This window comes from Wyeomyia smithii, chromosome 1 (genome assembly GCF_029784165.1).
Source record: "Wyeomyia smithii strain HCP4-BCI-WySm-NY-G18 chromosome 1, ASM2978416v1, whole genome shotgun sequence".
NCBI classification, from domain to species: domain Eukaryota; kingdom Metazoa; phylum Arthropoda; class Insecta; order Diptera; family Culicidae; genus Wyeomyia; species Wyeomyia smithii.
In genome coordinates, this window is record NC_073694.1 from 176,617,355 (window position 1) to 176,643,486 (window position 26,132).

General features: G+C 41.5%; 4 protein-coding genes across 9 annotated transcripts; 2 read left to right on the top strand and 2 right to left on the bottom strand.

Annotated features, from left to right (window-relative positions):
- The first annotated feature begins 1,157 nt into the window (after positions 1-1,157).
- LOC129717722 (4-hydroxybenzoate polyprenyltransferase, mitochondrial) lies at positions 1,158-2,933 on the top strand. The gene is made up of 2 exons (XM_055667824.1): positions 1,158-2,485; positions 2,546-2,933. The coding sequence occupies exons 1-2, from the start codon at positions 1,430-1,432 to the stop codon at positions 2,813-2,815; spliced, it is 1,326 nt and encodes a 441-aa protein (XP_055523799.1). The 5' UTR covers positions 1,158-1,429; the 3' UTR covers positions 2,816-2,933.
- On the bottom strand, positions 2,924-4,957 carry LOC129717723 (aprataxin and PNK-like factor). Of its 4 annotated transcripts, none has more exons than XM_055667825.1 (3): positions 4,684-4,957; positions 3,698-4,556; positions 2,924-3,260 (listed from the first exon to the last, which is right to left on the bottom strand). In XM_055667825.1, exons 1-3 carry the CDS (start codon positions 4,774-4,776, stop codon positions 2,974-2,976), a joined length of 1,239 nt encoding a protein of 412 aa, XP_055523800.1. In that variant the 5' UTR covers positions 4,777-4,957; the 3' UTR covers positions 2,924-2,973. The 4 variants fall into 4 exon arrangements, with proteins under 4 accessions (XP_055523800.1, XP_055523801.1, XP_055523804.1 ...); XM_055667826.1 differs by having other exon boundaries at positions 3,710-4,556; positions 4,684-4,944; XM_055667829.1 differs by lacking the exon at positions 2,924-3,260 and adding an exon at positions 3,304-3,548 and having other exon boundaries at positions 3,710-4,556; positions 4,684-4,944.
- Positions 4,958-7,400: 2,443 nt separating this feature from the next.
- Positions 7,401-9,666, top strand: LOC129728780 (uncharacterized). 3 transcript variants are annotated; one of them, XM_055687246.1, is made up of 5 exons: positions 7,401-7,732; positions 7,804-8,707; positions 8,761-9,027; positions 9,089-9,244; positions 9,310-9,666. In XM_055687246.1, exons 2-5 carry the CDS (start codon positions 7,826-7,828, stop codon positions 9,490-9,492), a joined length of 1,488 nt encoding a protein of 495 aa, XP_055543221.1. In that variant the 5' UTR covers positions 7,401-7,732; positions 7,804-7,825; the 3' UTR covers positions 9,493-9,666. The 3 variants fall into 3 exon arrangements, with proteins under 3 accessions (XP_055543221.1, XP_055543224.1, XP_055543214.1); XM_055687249.1 differs by having other exon boundaries at positions 7,810-8,707; XM_055687239.1 differs by having other exon boundaries at positions 7,402-7,732; positions 7,826-8,707.
- Positions 9,667-13,760: 4,094 nt separating this feature from the next.
- Positions 13,761-25,039, bottom strand: LOC129727492 (CLIP domain-containing serine protease B9). The gene is made up of 5 exons (XM_055685368.1): positions 24,498-25,039; positions 14,723-15,532; positions 14,560-14,662; positions 14,226-14,503; positions 13,761-14,169 (listed from the first exon to the last, which is right to left on the bottom strand). The coding sequence occupies exons 1-5, from the start codon at positions 24,556-24,558 to the stop codon at positions 13,832-13,834; spliced, it is 1,590 nt and encodes a 529-aa protein (XP_055541343.1). The 5' UTR covers positions 24,559-25,039; the 3' UTR covers positions 13,761-13,831.
- Between the last annotated feature and the right edge of the window lie 1,093 nt (positions 25,040-26,132).

Below are 26,132 nucleotides of genomic sequence, written 5' to 3' on the forward strand. Positions count from 1 at the left end.
GCAACTGAGCAGCTGGGAGACGACGAAATTCTGTTCATGTTGATTGATTGAATCGACTTCAATTTATTCCTGTAAAGTCGAAATAATCACCTTTGTTGAGGCGTTCTAACAGAACAGGACAGTTTGTTGTTCAAAATCGGTTATGTTGATCGCAGCTTTTGTGCTGCCCCAATAGTGGGGGACATAAGGTAAATAAATAAAGTAAATTTTTTGATCGCGACAGAATTTGGTTGCTAGAACCCAGCACAATGTTTGTGTTATTACCAAAAAAAATTATCCTTCAATTACTTGTTTATTTGCCTAGAGAAAGATATTTTGCTGTTCAAAATCTGTGAAAGCTGTTTTCGCATTCAGTAAATAAGACGGCCGTGACAGATTGTGTTTTCTTGGATTCAGCACAGAATGTGTTGTTGCAAAACTTTATTGCGGGAAGAATACCGAAGCCCTTAACTGGCATATCGAGACGTTTGGTGCTACCTCGCTGCTGCTTAGATACGTGATGTGATTTGTTTACTGGCGCAACCCGCTGCTGCTACTACCGCAATTCGCTACGATGTGGCTCACTAGTTATACTATTCTGTCGACCTTTTCAGGGAAAGGCAGCAAGCGACCAATCAGAGGACGTTTTTTTCGTTTCAACAAGGCTTGACAATTCTCAATAGTACAATAGTTCGCATAATCAATCAACCCTTTTCTACATTTGGGTGGATGCGTGTATAATTTTCCAATCAATTGCTGCACGAATCAAGGAAATCGGTTGAAAACAAACCGATTTATAAGCATTTAAAAAGGGACATTTTTCGTCCTCTTTTCGTTAATAGTTTTCCTATTTACATCCCTATATGGTAGGCTAAAGAAAAACGTAGTTCTACGTCAAAATGATTGACACGCAAGCAGCCGGGTTATCTTTCTTGTAAAAGTATTCTACTTCAACCTTGCGGTCGTGGCTTTGCATACAACCTTCTTGTGATTTTTTAAGAAAGTATAATTTTTAAGCCGAAATAACATATTTTCAGGTTTTTTGATGTGAATTTCTGGTTTTATAGCGAAACAAGTTTCATCCGTAATCTAGCGTCAAAATCCAACTGTAGGTGTCGCATACAGGCGATAGTTTATATACTTACATTCTTTTGAAATATTATTCGTCTTTTGGGATCAGCAGAAGCAAAGTGTCAAAAAATTCTAATCAAAGCAAAATTCGATTCATGCAGTTAAGCACAGTCTTGCGCCATGTGAATGTGAGAGTTAAGTAATCATTTTACGATCAGCAATTTTCAATTGCTGGAAAGCAACGAATCACCAAAACTTTTACGCCTCGATACGGGCTTAATCGTGCAGCTGCCACAACGACACCAAAGAACGTCAAACGGGAACGTAAAATGACAAACCGTGCATTCTAATTCCGCGAATCTAGGTGACGATCAGGATTATGTTACGAACCTTCAGTGGCTGCTGCTGGAGATGGCAGGGAATTCAAAACTTGCATCCGCATAAAGTATGTTTAGCACGACGCTGGACAGTTTACAATGGTAAACCGGCGGCGTTTTTCACCAGCGAAGAAAGCCGGCATAAATGTAAAAAATTACCGACTGTTTTTGCCAACGCAGAAGCCGGTGTTGGGGGGCTTCCAGAAGTACGGAGGACGATCTCGGAGAAACAAAGTGATGTTATTGTGCGAGAATTTAGTAGTCAAATTAGGAATAAGGAAAACGAACCAACCAAAGGTTTGCTGCAGACTGTGATGGCCAGCCCGTATGTGAGACTTATGAGAATAGACAGGCCGATAGGGTCCTGGTTGCTGTTTTGGCCATGTGGATGGAGTATAGCACTCAGTGCACCAGCAGGTTGTTGGCCAGATTTGCTAACGCTAGCTTTGTTTGGAGCAGGAGCGTTTATCATGCGCGGGGCCGGCTGTACGATAAACGATATGTGGGACAGGGACATCGATGCTAAGGTAGCTCGAACAAAAGGCAGGCCTTTGGTTGCGGGTGAATTAAGTCAATCGGATGCATGGGTGTTTTTATCAGCTCAACTGGGATTTGGCCTGCTAATTTTACTGCAGCTAAACTGGTATTCGGTGGTACTCGGCGCAAGTTCACTGGGTCTAGTCATCGTGTATCCTTTGATGAAACGGGTAACCTATTGGCCGCAGCTAATGCTGGGAATGACCTTCAACTGGGGTGCCTTACTGGGTTGGAGCGCTACCCAAGGATCGGTGCTTTGGTCCGCCTGCTTGCCTCTGTATGCTGCCGGTGTGTGCTGGACCATTGTCTACGATACTATCTACGCTCATCAGGATAAGGTGGATGATATTCTGTTGGGCATCAAATCGACCGCCATACGTTTCGGCGATAGTACAAAGCTTTGGCTGAGCGGATTTTCAACCGCTATGATTGGTGGACTAATCACAGCTGGAATGGTTTGCGAGCAAACTTGGCCGTATTATTCATCGCTAGGAGTGATTTCTGCGCATTTGGCGCATCAGGTATGTTGGATGTGACCATTGCTTGGGGTTGCTTATCAACGGAATTGCGTTCTCTTTTAGATCTACTCTCTAAACATTCACAATCCGAAGGATTGTGCGAACAAGTTCATCTCCAACCATCAAGTTGGGTTAATTTTGTTTCTTGGAATCGTACTGGGCACTCTGTATAAAGGACACAAATTGAGCAGCAGTTTAGCACCGGAACATGCCAGTAGCGCTATTACCTCGATGCCGTCGGCGCTGCTCATGAGTGCTTCGGCCAGCAGTCAAAGTGTAGGTCCTAGCCAAGCGAGCACTCCAGCTGGACGGAATGCGGTTCTTCGAAACTAATAATCGTGACAAACATACTTTTTGGCTATTGCTTCATCCTTGTTATGATAATGGGAAGAGGCTGGTGTAATAATTACGAAATAAATTTTGTAAACTTTTGATCAAAAATTCAACTAAATGCTAACGTGGTTTATTAACATGTGAGAATCAGAAAAAGTTTATTCCTCCGCCTCGTAAGTGTCAATTTCTGGCTCATCTTCGTCATCGTCGTCGCCAGAGGATTCTCGTCCGGGGCGATATTCGTCGGAATCGCTGTCATACTCAAACAGATCACCATCGTCATCTTCGTCATCGCTACCCGCGAACAGTAGCGGGTTGACGATGGCAGCCATTAGCACATCTCGCATCATTCGTCGGCGACGCCGAACTTGTTGGATGCCATTATTGTTGAGCAGTGGCTGCTGCTGTTGAACAGGTACTTGTGTCGTTATCGGAGTTACCGAAGCTGGAAATAAAGACCTGAGTAAATCAGTAACGGGAAGAGAAAGTTTCGGCAACAATACGGTACGTGTTTATTGGCTGACCAGTTGCTCATATTATAAGGTATACAATTCATATATGACAACAGAAGATTTTTTCATAAATATGTCTTAATCTATAACATAATCTTTAAATTTGACGGGCTGTCTAATATTTCTTTGGGAACGCCGCGAGCCGTTCGCCGATCCGCCATCAGACGAATAACCGTTGCTGTCATCGGCTGGGCTGCCCTTTCCCGTACCGATAGATTTAGCTGTTTGTATATGGAAAAAAGGATTACATTTCAACTCGATAAATTAAACAAGTGAACAAACAAATGAACGTACATAATATGAGCTCCCAATCAATTCGAGGATGAATAATGCGATAACAAAATATATGAATGATTTTCGCACTACATACCTTTATACTCACTTGAATCTGGATGCTGATACTCGCGAAAGTGCACCGGATTCCGCCGGTAACAACTGGCTCCGAAGGGACAGTGTGGTGCGTCGTCCGGCGCCGGGGCAAATGTGGGTCTTCGGTAGTCCGAATCGTTCGGATGGGCAAACTGTGCCCGATGTTGGACGTTATGTCGATAACAGCGTATTCCGAACTCACAGGAAGGTCTTGGTGGGGGGCCAGTGCTGTCCGCATTTTCTTTCTTCACTCCGGTCTTAACGTTTGCCTCCGCCTCGGAAGTCTTCGATGAACTCGCTTCTGCAGCATCTGGATCTGGTTTAATCACAGGGTCGTTAGAAGACGCTACTTGGGGCGCACTTTCTGGTGCATTTTTTGTAGTGGAACAAGTTTCGTCTCGTGCAGTCACTTCCGAACTGACAGCATGATCTGTTTTCGACTTTTTAGCAGACTCTGAATTTGGTTCAACATTTTTACGTTTATCACCACTTTCGGTGAGCCGATCAACGGGCACTGCTTCTCCATTGGACGTTTCCACAGTGTTGTTCACTTCGTCCATCGTTCTAATACGTATCACTCCAATATTTGCAGACGAAGAGCTGACTGCGGTTTCCTGCTGTTGCTCCTGGTCGGTGCTTCGTCGAAAACGAACTTCAAACCAAAACTGATCCGGAAGAAGGGCAAATTTCTCCCCCTGCCGAAGTGTTGCCGTTAGATCCTTGGTCAGTATGTTCAGTACGTTGTCCTCGGTACGAATGAAAATAGGGTTCGAATGGGTTGAGGTGATTTGAACACATGATGCTTCCCCATCGCTTGGTTTTATAATGCCGTGCTGCCGTGATATGCGTTTGTCGTTACACTGTGGGTAAACCCTCAAGTTACTAATCATATGTACTAAGGTACTAACACCAGCTTGAAGCATTTTCATGAACAAACAGGGAATCGAATGCGCGTAACCTAGAGAAAAACAATAAACAAAAACCAACCTGCAAAATCGAATCTCGTCCAATTACGGTTTCGGCGTTTGGAATCGGAATATCCACTTGCTTTTCGCAATCATATAGGTAGAACTGATTCATTATCGTTCGATTTTACCGAAATTTTAGATCATCTCGCGTACATTGATCAAGGAAATGACGAAAATCACTTAAAAGTTTTGTCTTTTACAATTCAACTGCGTAGTAGGTACAGAAAACATACAAAAACAAAACCAAACCCGTGCAGAGTCGATTTTATTCTGCCGCGAAAATTCACGTTTGATGGCAGCATATGAACCGATCGGTAGATGGCGTCGGCTGCCCTCTAATCGCACTGTAGTTCAAAAGTATTGAAACATGTCTTTTGCATAGAGTTCTCCCAGCAGGATTTTACGAACATTAGAAGCATTGCAATCTAAGATAGTGTGCGTAGAATTCATCTCTGTTTATTTATTTTTTGTTCGAGATTCTTACAGCTAACAAAAAAAACTTACAGCTAACAAAGAAAACTGTCTCACTAACACTAATGCATCACACCAAACTAAATGGAGAATTCTATAAACGGCACGGGAAAAGTTTATGTTTGCACGAGAGGTGAGGGGCCATCCACATACCACGTGGACAGCTTTGGGGGGGGGGGGGGGTGGTTGTGGTTGGCTAATGTCCACGGTCCATACAATTTTTTTAGAATTTATATGGGTAGTTATCCACGGAGGGGGAGGGGGGAGGGTTCAAAATCGTTAAAAATCTGTCCATGTGGTATGTGAATGGCCCTAAGACAGTGAGTAAATGTAAGGTAGTTTTTCTGAGAAATCCTGAAAAACAAAGCAACACATCTGAGTAACTCTCGTGTCTCTGAATATCCATCCTTAAAATTTTTTCCCCACCGCGAATATCCGGAGTACTTCGTGATAAGGGCGAATCTAATGAACTGTAAACAAATAGAAATGTTACCGAAAACGTATGAAGTGAGCTACTATCTACCTTCAAACTTCGAAGAAATAATGTATCTCTTTTCTAACTATTAAAAAATCTACTTTATGTCAAAACGAAGTAGAATGAGGAATACGCCATTTTTGTTGTTTACGTTAGTAAAAGGCGAAACTTGACTTCGTCTTGATGAATGGACGGAATCAAAGTTGTCAACAAAATAAACATTAAAAACAAAGGGCGTATTCCAATACAATAACGTAAACACGGCGTATAGTAATGGGCGATACTGTAGAGCATATGAAAATAAGGCGCATAGTAAAGGGCAATACTGTCGAGCAAATCAAAATAAGGCGCATAGTAAAGGGCGATACTTCCGAGCAGTTCGAAAAAGTTGCATAGTAAAAGGCGAAACAATAAAGTCTCGAATATATAATGTAAAGCGACTGAAATTCAAGTTTTAGGTTTACCATGTACGAAGCTAGAATAATTTCGCTTTTATAAGAGTATTTGTATGACAAATATATTGTTCCACTGTTATTTAGGATTTAAATTTGTAGGTGAAAACTTTGTTCGCCTTTTTTGAGTTTTGTAGTCATTGTAAGATTCGCCCTAATCACGAAGTAGTCCGGATATAAATATGAATGTTACACGGTCCCATCTCTCATATATTTTTCTTCTTGTTCTCATGGTAATCGAAGATGTGAATCATCTGGATATTTCGAAGTAATATTGAGTAGATTAGAGTTTACTTTCAAGCATAAGAGTAACTCAGATAAAAGCTGTCTTGCCCCTCGGTATATTACAACATTTTGTTTTTTTTTCTCTCTAATAACCTGAGCTTTCTTCTACATAAGGATACCTTTTCCACCTCCTCTCCATTATAGTTTCTCCGTTTTAACTATTCCGCGTGCCGACGGCATACAGTGGAATAAAGAAATTCGCTAAACGAAATAATGAAGTGCGAGAAAGCCTCTGAATTAGTGAGCGGTTAAGACTAATTACTTCACAGTGAGTCGCTGTGAGTAAAGTCACTGTATACTTTACTAGTCTGGCGGACTGGATTTCGGAAACCAGTGTGAACTGTCAAAACGGGAACCAGTCGATAGTGCGTCGATTTTCGCATTTGAAGTATTGTAATCGTGCCGTAAAAAGATACAGAATAAATTAGACTCAATAACTGGACTTTTTGTGACAATTGCTATTTTTTTGAGGATAGTTGAATGAATTAATGATATCACAATAATGTTAAATTTATACTTGTGAGAAAATCACAAGGAATATTTTCTTTCGTCCAATAACGTGTTCTTTATATAATTAATTGTTTATTGATAACATTATACTGCCATAGATTTGCTGTCCTGTCGCTTTTCACGCTGTACTATTGTACGGGAAATGCTCAATCAACACAAAATGATTTTTTTTTTATAATTTTCTCTTTCAACGAATAAATGTATTATCAGGTAACTCGCAAAATTTTAGCCATTTTCCTCTAATCTCCGCATTCTTTGGAAACCGGAGTAAACTTGTTTGTTTCTTTGTCCTTCGCCAATTGCTGTTACATTTGTTATAAACGCACTTCATTTTCACATCAAATGTTTACTTTCAAAGAAGTCATATGCAACATGAATTATATCCAGTGGTGTCAGGATTTTAATGTGAAAAAGTGGGTTGCCAGTTGCATGGTTCCCCACTCCGCCAGACTAGTAAAATCAGTAAAATACAGTGACTATAGCTGTGAGTGCTCAGATCCGCTCACTGTTGTTAACCATTCTGCCCACCTCTAGTAATAACTTTGTTTAGAACGTCAACACAAAAGGGAATCCCGCATGAATCCCAAATTTATCAACACAATATCAAACACTGTTTAAACTAGTCATTAATTTCTAATCTCATACTGATAAGAGTATATTTTTGGGCTGTTTGTTTTGAAAAACCTCACAAATAAAATCGCCTTTTCGTGTTTCGGTGTGCCTGGGGCAGCGTGTTAGGTGATACGTTACAGATAAAAAAAAGTGTATACGAAAAAGAGTTGAAAAATTAGTAAAAAGGTATTGTAATTTGTTAGCGGACCAGGAAATCTCGGAACGAAAGCATGGCTGTTACTATTGAAAATCTTCCAGAAGAGGTGAGCTGGTGAAGAGCCGTAAATTGATGAAACCATCTGTGCTAGTCACTCTAAGCTCTAAATTTAATTAGTGATAGGTATTTTTCATTACAGATGCTGGACAAAGTGTTTACATATCTGTCACTGGAGGACCGCAAAGCGGTATCTCGTGTGTGCCTATACTGGTCCAGGTTAGCGTTTAGGCGAATGAACTTTCAAATAGCGATCGATGTGCGGAAGAATAAGTCTGAGCGAACCTATCTACGGGTGCTGTTGGGTAGTAATCGCCGCTATCGACATCTCTGGTTTTATTTTGGCAACCGGCAGGACAAATCCGAGTTGATGCTTGCCATTATGCGCACGTTCGCTGATTCTCTTGAAACCTTAAAGATTATGTCGGATAGTACCATTGCCTTGAGGTTGGATGTCCTAAGTCACGTTGCCGGGATCTGCAGGAATCTTAAGATTCTGCATCTGCAGTCGGTTTTGTTCCAGTATCACGATTGCAGCGACACACAATTCGATGCACTGGCAAGACTCGAAAGGCTGTATTTGAGGAGCAATTTACTAGAATTTAGCGATGTGCCGATAGAAACGATGACTCCAAATATAACAAGCCTGTTCATAATAATCAGCTACGTTTCAGTGCGTCCGATAGAGTTTTTGCGGTCTTTTAGTTCACGTCTGAGACAGTTGGAGGTCCGCTTTTTGACTGATGATCACTTCGGTGCTTTTTCCAAACTGGAGTTTCCACAGCTCGAACAGCTTAGTTTGTCGTCGGCCGATTCGCTGCTAGAAGGAAACAAACTGGCTTCCTATGTTGAGCTGTTTCACGGCTTGTCCAACCTGGTTGAACTAACCTTGCAGTACGAAATAAGCATAACGGTTCTGGAGAGCGTAACCAAGTGTTGTAAAAAATTACGAAGTCTTTGTTTAGACACCGAAGAATTATTCGATGAGCATTTTGTGTTGATTGGTGAGCTGAAATGTCTTGAGGTTTCGCTTTGCATTCGTTTGAATTGGACAAATCGTAACAATTCTTCCCACAGGCATTACGACTGATGAGCGCCGAGATTGGAATTGAAAATGCGGAATCATTTCCGGTGCTACCTGGCTTACGACAGCTTACGCTGGAGGGCGTGTCCGTCGAAATGTTCTTTGAATTGAACAGCTTTATTCGACACTCGTTTCCTGCACTGGCTTCTCTTCAGCTGGTAAGGGTATGCAGACATATGGACACAGGAAAGATGGCTATATTTTATAACTGCTTGCTCTGTAATCTGCTTTCATTGGAACGATTGCTGTTGAGCGAAAAGGTATGGCTTGCCAAATCACTGTAACATATAACTGTGTAACATTAAAACTTACTTGCTGCAGGAAAATGAGCTGGATATGAAACTGTTCGCGTGCTTTGTGCAACTGCCACGGCTTCATAGGATACAGCTCCACTTTAGGAGTCTAGTAGCCTATAACAGTCTGCACGATTTTAGTTCTGTCTGCAACTTTCGAACGGTAGTTCTAGATGTGCGCCAAGTAAGTAGTGTATACGTAGATGCAGTCGAAACAGTTTAATTAATAGTGTGCCACTTTCATTGTAGATTGACGAAAAGAATCTTCAGATGATGTTGAATCAGCTGCCTATGTTAAAGCAGTTGGAGATACCTGCTGCACATTTCTGCTCGACAGAGGGTTTGCAAATTATTCGGCAAAAGCATCCCGATTGCATTATCATCACTAGGCTAAAGTTCCAAATGGACTGGTGGAGAAAATGTTTCTCATAACACGTCATGCATGGAAACAGGGGGCATAATACTAACTTGACGTTGTACAATGTAGTGGCGTAGTTAAGTTGAGAAGTGGTGGCCTTATTTGAATTGTACTTTATATTGTGTAATTTGTGTCTGTTGTTTTGGGATAATAAAATAACTATTTGTGAGTTTTATTCGGATTCTGAATGCTAGAACATTTAATGATCAGAAAGGGTTGTGTGCAAAGCCACGATCACATTTGGCATTCGAGAGTGAAAAGATTCAAAATGGCATTTGGGGTCAATTTTTTGCTCCTGTGCATCACACCGATTACAGAAATACCCGTATTGGATGGTATTCAGTCATTTTAGGCTGTTTTTCAGAAACCGGAAGTCGTCATCTTGGATTTAAATTGTAAATTGCTGGCCTCTGAAAATCATTCTGGCTCCGGAAATACCCATATTGGGTATTTATTTTGGGCTATATTCTAGAAACTGGAAGTCATCATCTTAGAATTCAAAATAGTGTCTGGTAGGCTTCTGTGCATCATCCCGATCACGGATATATCTATATTGGGTGGTATTCGACAATTTCCGGTTGTTTTCCAGCGACATAAGTCGCCATCTTGGATTTCAAAATGGCATGCGGAGTTAATTTCTGGCCTCTGGGTATCATTCTTTTTGGCAATCAAGTAATCCACGATCCAGGAGAAGTGATGGTCAAGCTCAACGCATAGCAACCACTGTACTGTTTGATGAAATCAATAAAACTTTCATTCCACTATTATCATTCAAACTAACAAAACATACTTTGCAATAGGTTATTGGTCCAGCGGTTGAACCAGAACATTGTTTTTACAAAGAAGATTCTCCAAGTTGTAATGAGAGAAAGTTTTAAGAGCAAAAAAATGAATTCTTGCAATGGATCGAGAAATACTGTAACCGGTTCGAAGACATCTGGATCTAGAACTGAACGGTTTGTGCAGCCGGTGGAAGCAGTGTGGCTTTGTCGATTTGTTTCGTGGGCGTTCGCCATGAAGCTGACGTTGATTCGGGAAGGTTCTTGGAGCGCTGTAATACCGAAAAAAGGAGCAGTCGTGGATGAGGACACTGACCGCTGTTCACGATCTGTTTGAGCCTCGAGAAGGCAAATTGCAGCCTGGTGATGGATACGAAAAATGTGCAAGAAGCCTGGATCAAGTTCAAAATGACGTAATCTATCGTCAAATCGGGTTGCTGCAGCAGCAGATGTCGGTCGAGCTCGAAACTGACGACAGCACGGAAGCGTACGTGGATGCATTGGCTCATGGAAAGAAAGTTTCCAGTGGCTGATGAGCGACTCGCTGCTTTTGATGGGATTGTCTAAGTACTATGCACCGAGGGTAATGGGTTTGGAGGTGTCTGGACAGGCTTTGAAGGCGGATGCCGTAAAGGTCAAAATCTTGCAGGACGTAAAGGCCAAACAAGGACCGTGGTGCAGTATTGACGAAGGAGCACAACAGCAACGCCGTCACGAGGACGGCGGTTTGAAAAGCAGAAGGATGGAGCGTGCTACAACTAAAAATTGTCTGTAAAACCCGGATACATCCATAGATAAGAAAGGACGAGCATAGTGAATGGTACTTTGATTCTGGTGCTACTACTCACATGGCCAGGCCTGGATCAAATTTCCAAGTGAAGCAAGAGATCTCGTATCAAGTTGGAACAGCAAACAAAAACTGCATGACAGCCAAGATAAAGGGTATCGTGAACCAAGATTGCCTCGAGGGAACAGTGGACGTGCAAGACGTACAGGAAGTTACAGAGCTGGCGGCGAATCTGTTATCAGTGAGTAAAATCTGCAACAAAGGTTTCACGATGGTTTTCACAGCGGACAACCGAGGACGGAGAAGTTTTTGCCTCCGGAACGGCTAAAAGCGGCTCATATCGACTGAACCGGTGGGTGCAGGAGGCATACTTGTACGGTGAACTCGAGATGTGGCAAAGGAGATTCGGCCACTTAAATGTAAAGTGATTGCAGCAGATGACAAACGGAGTTTCGATAAAGAATGTGGGGAAACTAGAATGCATTGCATGTCTACAAGGTAAGCATGCTCGTGATGAATTTCCCAACAGTAATTCAAGGGCCAAGGAGCGTTTGGAACTGGTCCATACAGATCTTTGAGGACCGTTTGAAGTATGTACAATCTTTGAAGGAAGACGATATTTCGCAAGTTTCGTTGATGGTGGTACACAGAAGGTATATGGATATATGAATATCCAGCTTTCCACGAAAGGTAATGGCGGACAGTGCCGCAGCCCATTTTTACGTTTTCTATAGATCACTCCCAGCTGGTCTCGAGGTACGATGCTGGCCTAGCAAGCCATTCGTCGTAGGTTCGAGTCTCGACTCGGGAGAGACTGTTAGTGTCAGTAGGATCGTAGCGCCAGCTCCGCAATTATCCTGTACACTAAACAGTTGGCTGCGAAGTCTGTGTACAATAAACAGAAGGTCGAGTTCCGATACGGAATGTAGCACCAAGGCTTTGCTTTTTATAGATCAGGGAATTTTCAATCGCATTAACGGAGTAGAAAATATAGAAACGTCGTAATGTAGCATAGCAACTCCAACAAACAATGGGCGTTTTGTCATTTAAATTCGTCGGGCGCAGGCGCGAATCAAAATAAACAAAATTGTTTATTAAAGTTGCTATGATGCGTTGCAATTTTTTTTCGTTTTTCACTCCGTTACCTTCTGCGATTGAAAATTATTCGACCTACAGAAAACGTCAAAATGGGCTGCGTGCACTGTCTGCCTTTACCGCTTGTGGATAGCTGGAAAAATTCCCTGAAATCGAAAGATCAGGCTTTGGAGACGTACGAAGAAGTTGAATTTCTGGAGATAAAGTGTGTCGTGATTTGCAGACTGCGGTACGACCATCGCACAACGTGGCGATGAATAGACCAGACCGAGAGCTGTGGATAACTCCTATAAGAGAAGAAATCACAGCATTGGTCGTGGGTGCTAGAATACTTGCCTGATCACGAGAAAGCGATCAAAACCAAGTGGGTATTCAAAACGAAACGTGAACCCGACATAAAGATTGGGTGGTACAAGGCCCGCTTAGTCGTCAAGGGTTGTTCGCAGCGGCCGGGTATCGACTACGACGAGGTTTATGCACCGGTGGTCCGGTATTCAATAAGATTCCCAATGGCGTTGGAGACGAAGTTCGAGTTTGAGGTGGACCTAATGGACGCGGTCACGTCTTTCTTGAAAGGGAAGCTCAAAGATGAAGTAATCTGCATGCAGCAGTGAGAAGGATTTGTAAAGGATACAACGAAGTTGTGCCGGCTTCGAAAGGCGTTGTACGGTCTGAAACAATCCAGCCGTGTTTGGAACCAGCAGCTGGTGAGGCGTTACACGAGTTCGGACTAGAACAATCAAAGGTCGATACCCGCCTTTACTACAAGATTAATGAAGACAGAATGTTGTTCGTCACCATCTATGTGGATGACTTTCTTATTTTCACGACTAGTGCGAAGGTAAAGAAATAATTAAAAAAGTTCCTGTGCACCAAAATTGAGAACGTGGTGAGTTGTCCCTCGATCAGCAAAGCTTTTTTGGAGAATAGTGATAGGCAGATTTCTCATGGCAAGTTGTCATTCTGTTTCTAGTGAGTGATTGGACAAACCAATGTCACCACAGAACGAAGCAGAATTTTCGCTACAAGGAAACTGTCCAGCAATCCAGGCCGGAAGCATTGAGAGGCGGTAAAGAGGATTTTCCGATACCTGAGAGGCACGGCAGGCAATCGGCTCCGGTACAGCAAGCAAGGCAATAAAGAAATCGTTGGCTAATACCGATGCCGATTGGGGAGAAGATGTAGACACGCGACGACGACGGGCTACGTATTTGAGTTCCAATGTGGTGCCATTTCTTGGAACGTGAAGAAGTAGTCGACGGTAGCCTTATCATGATACTATGCAATGTTTTAGCCAAATCTAAATTGACAGTTGAAAAAAAAAATAAAACTAGGACATTTTTTTCTGGAATTGTTCGACATCATGTTTTGTTTTTGCTTCACTTTGGAAGACCCGGCTAAGATGGTCCGTAATTGCGCTAGAAAAGCCAGGCATTAAATGTGGTTAAGAAGGAGAACCCATTGGTAATATATCGGTAATCGACCGCTCCAGCAAAAATGGATTTTTCGCAAATTTCGGTGTCTCTCGTTCGGATTTATTTATGATTTTTCATAGTTTTTATGAGCTCACTGACTACTGCTTGAAAGACTTCATTTAGTTGTTAAGTTTGAACTTTATTCGAGAAGCGTTTGTTTCGAAACCTTAAACCTACTGACAGTTCTGCCGAGTTTCGCCGAAGCGAAGCAGAATCCCTAAAAGGCTATCTGGCGCTGGATCCAATCAGTGTAGGACGAGATCCGGGTGTACACTCCGGGAAAATTTGACACGCCACAGGTGCGCGGTCCGAACGAGACCAGCCCGAGTAGCACGAATCGGTCACGGCTGGAGACGGCCTCGTTCATTAGCGGTCCACCCGAATCGCCCTGGCACGCGTCCCGGTTTTCCTGACCCTGTACGCACATCTGATTGCTTGATACAACAATCGGCGTCCGAGAGTTTACACTGTACCGGGCGTACGAGTTGGCACACTGAGTGGTGTCCACGATTGGCAACCGAAGCCACTGCAGTATTGGACTCGGGGTGTTGCTACCTAGGATTGGGAATAGGATTAGTACTTTTCAACATAGTATACGACTTCGACCTTACGATTGCTAGTTGATCCCCAGCCAGCAATGATTCCCGTGCTGCCGGTTAGGTTTCTAGCGTAGTCCGAGTACTGGTCCATGGGTAGACATAATGGACTGAGAATGTTATATGTTTCGGTTGTCTGTTGCAGTTTCACCAGCGCAATGTCATTCGCATATTTGGGACTGTCGTAATTCTCGTGTGGGATCAAACGTTCTATCGCAAAATCTTGATAGCGATTTCGACATCGATTATCCGTCAAGGAATTGCACTCGAGATCACCCAGTCGAACACTAACTCTGTAATAAAGCATAATCATGAATCAGAACTTCTGAAAACGTGAATCAAAACTTACAGCTCCAATTCATCGATCAGATTAGTCACGCAGTGGGCAACGGTGATCACGTGTCGACTGGTGATCAGCGATCCTGCACAGCGATACGTTACTCGTCCAGAAGCTGCAATATGTACGTTTGAAAACATAATTTGGAAGCATAATTAACCTGATCGCAACTCACTTCGATTTCTGTAGGCCAATCGGGCCATCCATGGGAACTGGCCGGGAATTTCAGCCTCACCTCCGATGATTCTGGTGTTAACGGAAAGCCCACACAATGCATCATTTATTATCGGCGGAGGCGGAACGGTTGCTACCAGACGGGCTGTTGTTTCGATAAGCGGAGCTTCCGTCGTGACAACGGTCACGGCCTCCACCACAGTATTCAGTACACCAGCTCGAGCATTGCTGCTGACCGCTCTGGGCCGAACGGTTGTAGTCCTTTTGCGAACAGCCGGTGCAACATACGGGTTGTTCGCTCGAGTCACCGCACTGGTAGGATAAATCACAGGTGGACAATTTTTCAATGTTTTTGGATCCTCGAAGGACGGGATGAAGTTGTACTTGTGCTCTTGTTCGGCTTTACCGTAACCAAATTGGTTCTTCGAATAATGCATGTACTTTAGATTGTCGTTATCCGCGAAGCCGAAGCTCGATCGTGAATCCGATTCTATCTCATCCGTAAGCCAGCTATCGTCCAACGGACAGCATATACTCGGCTCTCTACCCATCCCGAACCCACAGGTAAGTTGTTTCAGTTTGGAATTAAAGCTACTATAGCTGGACTTGGGGGTTCGCAGCATTTCCAAAATTTTCGGACATTCTCGCAGCGTAACACACCGGCAATTGATGCTGACCGATGAATGGCGGGCAAATGAGGGCGCCGGCTCCGAGTCCGGTTCCTCGTGATCGAAATGATGCACGAAGTAGTGATCGAGTAACGTCGTCCCACCATGATCGCTCTCTTGGTTCTTCCACGGCTCTGCCCGAACTGAAACGGGAAAGAAGGTAACTCTAAAAGTATGCAAACTTTTACCGCTGGAATCTTAAAACTAAAAACCCGTTTCACGCGCTGGTTCTCGGTGGTGGCATATGCCCATGTGTGTGTCCGTGTACCGACCGGACGGCAATCGAACAGGCTATTACATAAACATGTTATCAAAGAGAAACCGATCAATGGCAAGTTGACTTGGTTTCGCGGTGGAAAAGTAAAGCAGTTTATTCTGCTTTTTGCACCCGCGCAAGTCAAGGTCACTGAGCGAGCGGAACTGGTGCACTGGAACAGCTGACGTTTGTTTGCATTGGCGGAACTAGGAAGGAACGATGAAGCATAACAGCAGCAAGCACGCAGTGCTTATCTCACTGTTCTAGGGCAGTCACTAGGTCAAATCGCTCGGAGAGAGCCGGCTGTCGGTCAAGTTCGCGGCTTATACCAATCCAAGGACGAACGAAGCGAAGAAGAAATTTGAAATTCATTAAGTTTTTAATCGCCATGAACAGTTAGTTATTCAGCAGCTTTTAAAGACCCGCCACCATGGCAACCAAGAAAGCGAGAAAAAAAGGGAACGGAATTTCGGTATGAAACTAGTCGGACGGAACGTTTCAAGGCCTGGGGAAATGCTGTTGTGATTGAATGGAACGGTTCAATGGGTCAGTTGTGATCTTTTGTGATCATTTTAGTAACTTTTCGCGACGTAGTGTGTGGCAACGGTATTTTTTCGGTTTTATTTTTAACACATCCATATCGCACGCTTATGTGATCTAAGATTAGATTTTTCGTTTTTTTTTTATGTTTACATTATGAACATTGTTCATTGAACACTCATCGTGCTATTGACTGGCCCGTTCACAGCATAAGGACAGGTTATAAGAGTATAATTCAATTAGTTTTCGAGTTCTTAATGAGCGTGTAGGAGTCTAGAAATTAAATTTTCTTAGCAAGTTTTTCTAAAATAAGCGTTATGACCAAGGACAACAAAAACAATTTCTCTTCTTTTTTTCAAGTATTTCCAAATTGATAAGTATGGAAGACGTAATGAAGAGAGAAAGACGAAATGAAAATATACCGAGTTTCCCCAGTGCATATAAAAACTTTTTTTGTACGTATTCAATTCTATTGAAATGGATAACATGATCAGGGGACCAAACAACACTGTGTTAATCTTTTACTGAAATTTGGTACGGTCTGGTTTGACTTTCCACTTGAGACGAATACACCAAGGACAACATCATTAACGAATCAAATGAATAGCAAAGGACCTAGATGGGAGCCCTGCGGAACTTCCGATGTACACAGGAAGGGTTCAAATAACCACAAACCCGTTAAATTGGTCTAAAATTCTAGCTTGTTGAGTTTAAAATTTAGTATGTACTCTCTTGAAAGTTCGGTACCCTTCCAGCTGGTCTTGAGGTACGATGCTTGCCTAACAAGCCAGACGTCGTAGGTTCGAGTCCCGGCTCGGGAGAGGCAGTTGGTGTCAGTAGGATCGTATCGCTAGCCCCGCACTTGTCCTTTTCATTAAACAGTTGGCTGCGAAGTCTGTGTAAAATAAACAGAAGTTCAAGTTCCGATACGGGATGGAGCACCAAGACTTTGCTTTTTTTCTCCTAAAAGTTATATTAAATTATTTTCTTTTGCGATCCACTACAAATTTAGCGATTCAGCAATCATTTCGAAGATCAATTGTTTAGTGACACTAAAGTGTCCGTCAACTAATTTTACAATTACGTACAACGTAGTAACCTGTATACTGAGAACTAGTGGATGCACATGGTATAACTTATGTTAGACAAAACCGCAAATTTCGGACTGAACAAGATCAACCACATCGAAAACCAACAAAACTGTTACTTAGACTATTCATTTACGAACATTTATGATGACGAAAATGTAAGGGATAACTCGGAAAGGATTTGCAATCTTTTTGCGACAATTTTTCAAGAAATCTATTTAACATCTTCTGAAGAGAATCGCGACCGCGATTATTTTACATTTTATCCAAACTTTTCGAGAGATATTGGTGTAAACCAACTTAATGTACAGGATATTTTGCAAGCATTGAATAACTTAGTTGCCTTAAAAGATCTTGGAAGCAATTGTAAATGAAACACTCCAAATTGAAAACCGAATAACTGAGAAACAACATGGCTCCTTCAAGAGTCGTTTAACAAAGACCAATTTACTTGAATTTAAAAATTATTCCTTGAATGAAATGGATAATGGAAACCACGTAGAAGCTCTTTACACAGATTTCAGCAAGGCAGTTGATCGCATAGACATACCGATGCTACTTTTCAAATTGCAAAAAAATCGGGCTTGAGCCAGAACTTCTGAACAGGTCCGAATTATATTTAACCAATCGCCAACAAATAGTTAAATTTAATGGAAAGAACTCAAATCCGATTCTAGTCGCTTCTGGTGTACCCCAAGGCTCTCATTTAGGACCTCTTCTTTTCATCTTGTACGTTAACGACATTTTCTTTATTCTCAAAAAAAAAACTAAAAGTGTTAATTTATGCCGACGATATGAAGCTCTTTTTGGAATTAAGAAATGAAGAAGACATCAATTAATTCCAGAATGAAATATACGTATTCTACACATGGTGTAAAAAGCTTTAATGTAAAAAAATGCAACCCAATATCTTTCTGTCAAAAAAGAACAACACCTAACATTACGATATCATTAGGAAATCAAATTGTAGTAAATTGTGAAAGAGTTAAGGACTAAGGACCTTCATTGACCATTACAACACAATAATGCACAAAGCTAATAACATGCTAGGCTTTATAAAGCGCATTACAACTTTCAGGATCCGTATACCATCGAAACATTATATATAGCCTATGTAAGATCAATACTGGAATACTGCAGCATTGTATGGTCACTCTATACAATCACACATGAAGAAAGAATAGAACCAGACAAAAGCAATTTCTTTTGTATGCTTTTCGTAAATTAGGTTAAAAATCATTTCCCCTTCCATCATATGAAGCACGTTGAAGGCTCATAAACATACAATCATTGAAAGAGCGTCGTGAATTTGCAATAGTGTCATTTGTAAACGACATCTTTTCGCAGTGCATTGATTCAGCTACGCTTTTATCTAAGCTAAATTTCTACGCACCTACTAGTCAACTTCGAAACACGTTTGCCATCAATCATTACCGCACAAATTATGCATTAATTCGGACCTTTGAATCGTATGATGGCCACTTACAATCAATATTGCGAAACAATTGACTTTACAATGTCTCGGCATGAACTTAAACACTTTTTTTTCGCAACGCTAATTGAATAAAAAAATAGTTTGTATGCAAACATTGTATTAGAACAGCGGTTCTCAACCTTTTTTTTTGTCCACGTACCCCTCGGCGACATTTTTCATATCGATTGTACCCCCTGGCTTGGAATGTTTTCGCAGAGTGGGAGAGAGTAGTGATAGGTCATGTTGTGGTATTCTATTTCAGGTTTCAAATTGAACTTTAGTTTGTTTGATTTCTACAGTCATGTTTCAAGAGCACGATTGAACAACAAATGAAGTATTATAAAGAAAAATTGCTTTGTCCGCCATTACTGATATTTCTTTCGCGTACCCCCTAAAGGCATTTGAGTACCCCCGGGGGTACGCGTACCCCAGGTTGAGAACCGCTGTATTAGAATATTGTATATTGTCAACTTCTGATAGACGAAATGAATAAAAGAATAATTCTACTAGCTCCATATATCTCAATCGATTGAAGCTACAACTAGTACGCCACTTTTTTTTTGTTTTGAGTTTAGTGGGAATAATGAATACAACTTTAACATATTCGATATTATTGAAGCGATAGGTTTTTTTATTACTGTCTATTTTTGATTGTCAGATATTCTGTGTGACTATCAGAACAATTTGAACATTGTTTAATATTGGTTGCGTACTCTCGTTGAGCCAAAAAATCACAGGAAGGTTGTATGCAAAGCCACGACCGCAAGGTTGAAGTAGAATACTTTTACAAGAAAGATAACTCGGCTGCTTGCGTGTCAGTCATTTTTTTCTAGTAAATAAACGTTGACCGTTCATTGGCAGTATTGTAATTTCTTTTTGTTTGATATTCTGAATGAAGTTTATTGAATATTTTGAAATTTTGTGCAAATGAGAAGTTGAAGTGCTGCCGAATTGTAATATGCACATTTAATACAACATCATTAAACGGGAACGGAATAAAGGCTACGGTTATACAGAACGCGAATGACGGCGCGATGCAATTCGCCTTACCGTGGTGAAATGTACAGCTCTTTTTAAGGCGAAGTAGAGCTATACATTTCAACACATTTCGTCTTGCCGAATCGCATCGCGCCGTTATTTGCGTTCTGCATAACCGTAGCCAAACACTAAGCGACGCACGTAACACGTAATAATAGTCAGAGTATGCATGTAGATGAAGATAATTAACTTTGGATTATAGCGCAAAACGAGAAAATATTAACTCTTCAAATATTCATTTTTGTTCTTCAAATTTCTGTTGTTCAATTTAATATCCGATGAAATGTCTGTTTATTATCTGATGAAGTTCTTATATAGGCCAAATGATGCATTCCCAATTTACTAGGTCCATAACTCTGCCGACCGTGCTTGGGAAAGCGCGGTATAACGACCAATCAGAGGTCGAATTTTGTGTTTTGACAAGGCTTACGGATTTTCAATAGTACAATAGTTCGAATAATAAAATTGCAATTTCATGCATCTGGTAGGAATCTTAGAAGATTTTCTAATCGATTGCTGCAAAAACGAAGGAAATCCATCGAAAACTATCCGATTTATTAGCATTTGAAATTGGACATATTTCTCACTTTTTTCAGTTTTAGATTTTCATTCACATCCCTATGTAGCCGAACTTCCTGAGAAAAGTATTCTACTTCAAAAGGCAATTTCCACGTGTTGTAACGTGCTGGAGCACGAAATCTATGTCTGTGATAGGGAACCTTCACGTTCACGAGGCATGACTGGAGAAACGCGTCTGATAATGCGGTAAAATTTTTAATGTTTTTTTTGTGCAAATTATTGTACTCAGACAAAAACTTGTTTTGAATTGGATGAATTTTTAGTGAATAAACGTTAACCGTTTGTTATTCAAAGTTCGTCATGCTGATCGCAGCCTTTGCGCTGCCCCTACAGTGGGGGGTTTACTAAATAAAGTAAAAGTAAAAATTAGACAACTACAACAGAATTTGATTGCATCCCGCACAGAATGTCTGCTTGTGTTGATGCCAGAAAATTATTAACCTACAATTATTTGTTTATTTGCCTTGAAAAAGGCATTTTGATGTTCAAAATTGGATTTCCTTATGGCAATCTTCATGCTGCCCCAACACGGGGGGAATAATGGCAGTCTGGCGACACACGCTGAGAAGAACCGCGCTGCTCCTGAGACGTGATGACCAACCACAGGGCAAGTGATTTGTTTAATTTGAAGGCAACCACAGGCGCAACCCGCTGTTATCCTTTGTTACAGCTGAGTGCTGATATCTGCTGCTACTGCTGTCGACGTTGTGGAGGTCCATCCAGCTCACCTTCCGACTAATGAATGTAGCTAGTTTTCCCAGAAACACTCTTTCATAGCCAAAGGGTGCTACGTCATAGGCCACGCCTTTCAGTTCAGGTTCACCATTTCCTTATGTTCTTTAAACGAATTATTCCACAATTCGCATTTGATTTTCGTATCCAGCGAATAACCACCGATGGTGCTCTCACACACGCAACGGTTTTAACCGGTATCTTATTGCGGTTTGTAACATCAAGCGATTTCGTTTGCTCGCTGTTACGTGTTGCATCATGTTGCAACTTGGCAGCTGGGAGACGACGAAATTCTGTTTATGCTGAGTGATTGAATCGACTTCATATTAGCTCTGCATAGTCGAACTAACTGCTTTTGTGAATGCGTTCTAACAGGGCAGTTTATTATTCAATGTCGGTTATGCTGATCGCAGCCTTTGCGCTGCCCCTACAGTGGGGGGTTCACTAAATAAAGTGAAAATTAGACAACTACAACAGAATTTGATTGCATCCCGCACAGAATGTCTGCTTGTGTTGATGCCAGAAAATTATTAACTTTCAATTATTTTTTTATTTGCCTTGAAAAAAGCATTTTGCGGTACAAAGTCGGTTACTGATTAAAACTTTTGAGCTGCCCTAACATTGGGGGAATTAAGATACACGGGAAACATGCACTGTGGAAGCTATTTTACATTCAGTAAATTCAACGGGTGCGACAGATTTAAATTGCTAGGATGCAACACAGAATGCTTGCTTGCGTTGACAAAAATTATTAACTTTCAATGACTTGTTTATTTGCCTTGAAAAAGGCATTTGGATGTTCAAAATTGGATTTCCTGATGGCAATCTTCATGCTGCCCCATCACGGGGGGAATAATGGCTGTCTGGCGACACACGCTGAGAAAAACCGCGCTGCTCCTGAGACGTGGTGACCAACCACAGGGCTAGTGCTGCTGCTAACGAAGGACGACTGCTGTTGTCGCTGTCTAGAACTATTATGAGCGGCTCCGGCTGAAACAGGCTCTTATATAGGCCAAATAGCATGTTTTCAATTGCAAGGTATATGATCCTGTCGACCGTGTTTGGGAAGCAAGCATATAACGACCAATCAGAGGTCGAATTTTTCGTTTTGACAAGGCTTGACTATTTTCAATAGTACAATAGTGTGAATAATGAAATTACAATTATCTTATTTTGGGATGAATCTTAGAAGATTTTCCAATCTATTGCTGCAAGAACGAAGGAAGTCCATCGAATACTCGCCGATTTATTAGCATTTGAAATTGGACATATTTTTCACTTTTTTTGGTTTTAGATTTTCATTTCACATCCCTATGTAGCCGAACTTCCTGAGAGAAGTATTCTACTTCAAAACAATGATACTTATGCGTTTCTTTAATTGTTTGGTTTTGAAACTGTTCAGTTTTGAACGATAATTCAAGCTTTGGAGTATATCTTTAACGACTGGAACATCTGTGTCTTTATAATATACGTCACAATCATCTGTTTAAGCACAAATTCATCTTGCATGAACAATTCGTACCGGTAGTCATTTCGTCTAAGCTCTCTATCGTGTCCTGAAAGTTTTCATACTCAAACTTTTCAACTGATTGCACCTCTACCAAATTTTCGATTGTCGGTTCTTCTTCCGAATCATCTTTGTGGTGGAAATTTTTTTAAGGCAGATTTTTTTTTCTGCTGCAAGCGAGTGGTTTTTAAATAAAAAGTTGCGCATATTTTGTCCGTATGATAAGGAACGGCTGTGGAGCAAGTTGCGGGATCATGTTAGTGAGTTTTGAAGATTTTTTCCAGTTGAAATGATTCATTTTTTCAAAAATATCAACGCAACACCGGTTCTTTTCGCACTTTTTGGTGTAATTTTTCTGCATTTTGAGTAAATTTAAAACTTTCAACCCAGCCAAATGTTATTTCCACAGAAAAGTTGCCAGAATGCGTGAATAACATCTCAGCATATGGCTACTACGTTGATCGCGTGGTGTGCGTTGAATATTTTGCAACGCAGCTCGGAAAACAGGTTCAATTGACGAGTTAACACTAATGCTCACTCAATTTTTTTCTTGCATATTATAGCATTTTTTCTCAGTTTTCCAATGCTGGTCTCAGATCAAAAATCGGTAGTTGCGAACACGGTCAAAATCGCATTTTTCTGATATAATCCAAGATGGCGGCAAAAATTTTGATCACTTCAAATGAAAACCCTATCATTCTTCTTTACAGAAGAATGCTACTCGCAGTAGGTTACATAACGAATTTCAGAGTAATGGACTATCTCACCGAATTTCCTTATCCTCACTTTTCTGTCAGTTAGTGGTAACAATGTTTATGTTTGAGATTTTGTGCTTTTTTCTGGTGGAGCAAACGTGCGTGTAGTGAAAATGCTGTTCAATTTTTAATTGATCTTAGTGTACTGGCACCTCACGCACAACATTTTAAGCTAATTGTGGTCATAATCTGAATGATCTCCTATAATTGAGAACTAAACTCCATCGTTCGAGGGTAAACAAAGTTACCAGTATCTGTCAAACTTAGATGCGTGACGTCACCGTGCGATGGTCAATAGCTCAAGTAAAACATCAAGAATACCTACAATTTTAACTTTTCTAAAAACTATTTCACCCCTGGGTGACCGAGAGGTCAACAAATTCGATAAAACAAAAATGGTATTATCATTTCTTCTCTATTTTTAATAACTATGAGTATTTATATCAAATTTGAAAGACCTTGTGCACCTATTGACCCGGTTACAGTGAGAATGATCATTTCAGCAAATAATAAAGTTCGCATGGGAAAGGTCAGGCCCCACCGGTAGGTGAATGAATCAAACCGAAAATTAAATTAATTTAACCGAAATGATTATCTAAGAAGACAGTCCAGTCGATTGCACGTGGCAACAGAGGTTGAACTGTTGTACCAAAACCGGCTTACTGGAAGAGGGTACTCGCTTGCCATGACAGTACGGATCAGTGATTACTCCTATTGGCGGATAAATAATTAACTCCGGCAGGCTGCTCTATCGACCCTGGCAGTGCGTGCTATTGAAAATGGATTACTATTATTTCGCGAACAAAATCACCGTCGCCGTCGATTGGCCGAAGAGTATTTTCTACAGCAATTCTGCTCGAATGCGGTTTTTTTTGCGCCGCTCTTTGACATGACACCGGCTTCCAAGCAAAAAGGCGGAAATTGACTCACGCTCATGCTTTCAGATGGACCATAATTCGAGACGACCACCGCGCGCCGATGCGATGGTCTGTAAATAGCCATCAAACTTGCGTTTCGATTGCACCGTCTGGTGGTAACTGTTAGGTTGAATGTCGCACATAGTTGGCCGTGACAGACAGCAGGTAACAAGCTGCACGTGCCCGATCCGTCATACCGTTGCGTTCACCGTCAGAACTTACCACTGCTGTAATGACACAAATAAGCAGCAACAGCTGCTAAGATTTGAATCCGCGGTACCATCGTTGCACGCTGCAACTGAATAAACCCCCCTAGGATGTTACAAAACCGCAGCAGGCGCCTTGCTTGTTTCACTTGGTACGGTCGCGCAATTGCACATGGGCGGGTAAATCAAATTTTCAACTTTTCACCAACTTTGACACACTCGGGACCATAATTTGATTTCCTTCGATTTGATGCCCTTACACTCGCGACACACTTTAATCCTATTTTCCAAATCACTGGTCACCTGTAATTTCAACCTTCCGAAAAAACAAAAACTTCCACCATAATCGGTTCGAAAGTAGCAGCAGCAGCAGCAGCAGTAGTAGCAATAGGTTGACTCGTTTACCTGCCCGGCTTCGATCGATGAGCGCTACAAAGTTCGAGTCAGACCTTGCCGGTTTTGAATTGCGAATTTTTCAGAAAACTTAACCACCGACCGTATATTATTCTGCACTGCGCCCAGGTAACTTTAAAGCGAAACGATTCGTAGCGCGATCCGTACACGACTGTTTCCAGCAGAAGGGCAGCAGGGCCAGTTAAAGCATTTTTTGTGCGCTCAGCAAGCCGTCCAACGTGTGGTCTTCGAACAAGCCGGTCAGCGGTACCTTTGATTGTGCACGTTGGTAACCGCGTGTGGCGTTACCAATGGAGGCGCGATGAGTGCCGTACCGTATACTCACGAAGTTATGCACGGCACTCCTAGGGTGAAGGGTATTGTAAGCTCTGCCACAGAACGAATTCATTTAAAATTCATATGCAGTCATTTTTTTTCTTCAAATTCGGATTTGGTTAACATTTGCCACACTTGGCTTTTTGTCGAGAGAGGTGTCCCGATTGATTAATCTTACTATGATTCAATTTTCCATATTCATATATTTACTTTACGTGAAACTGAGACAGTTGTTGCCTTTTATAGCAGTTCAAAATATTATGGTTTTCGAACGGGCCTTTTAGTAATTTTTTTATCAATTAGGAGTATTGCCAATATTGCCATTTTCTGTTTTGGCCTATTCTGGCCTTTTGAAGGGGTTTTTAAGCGATTCTGAGCTCAATTTGGGATCGTTTCTCATTTTGGCCTTTGAAAGGACTTTTCGGCGATTTTGAGCTCAATTTGGGATCATTTTTTTTTTTAGCCTTTTCTGGCCTTTAGAAGGGATTTTCAGCGATTCTGAGCTCAATTTGGGATCATTTTCTATTTGGCCTTTTCTGCAATTCTGAGTTCAATTTGGAATCCATTCTGGCCTATTCTGGCCTTAAGAAGGGCTTTTCGGCGATTCTGAGCTCAATTTGGGATCATTTTCTATTTTGGCCTTTTCTGGCCTTAAGAAGGACTTTTCGGCGATTCTGAGCTCAATTTGGGGCCATTTTCTGTTTTGGCCTATTCTGGCTCAATTTGGGATCATTTTCTATTTGGCCTTTTCTGTAATTCTGAGTTCAATTTGGAATCCATTCTGGCCTTTTCTGGCCTTTAGAAGGACTTTTTGGGGATTCTGACTACAATTTGGGATCATTTTCTATTTTGGCCTTTTCTGGCCTTTAGAAGGACTTTTCGGCGATTCTTAACTCAATTTGGGATCATTTTCTTTTTTGCC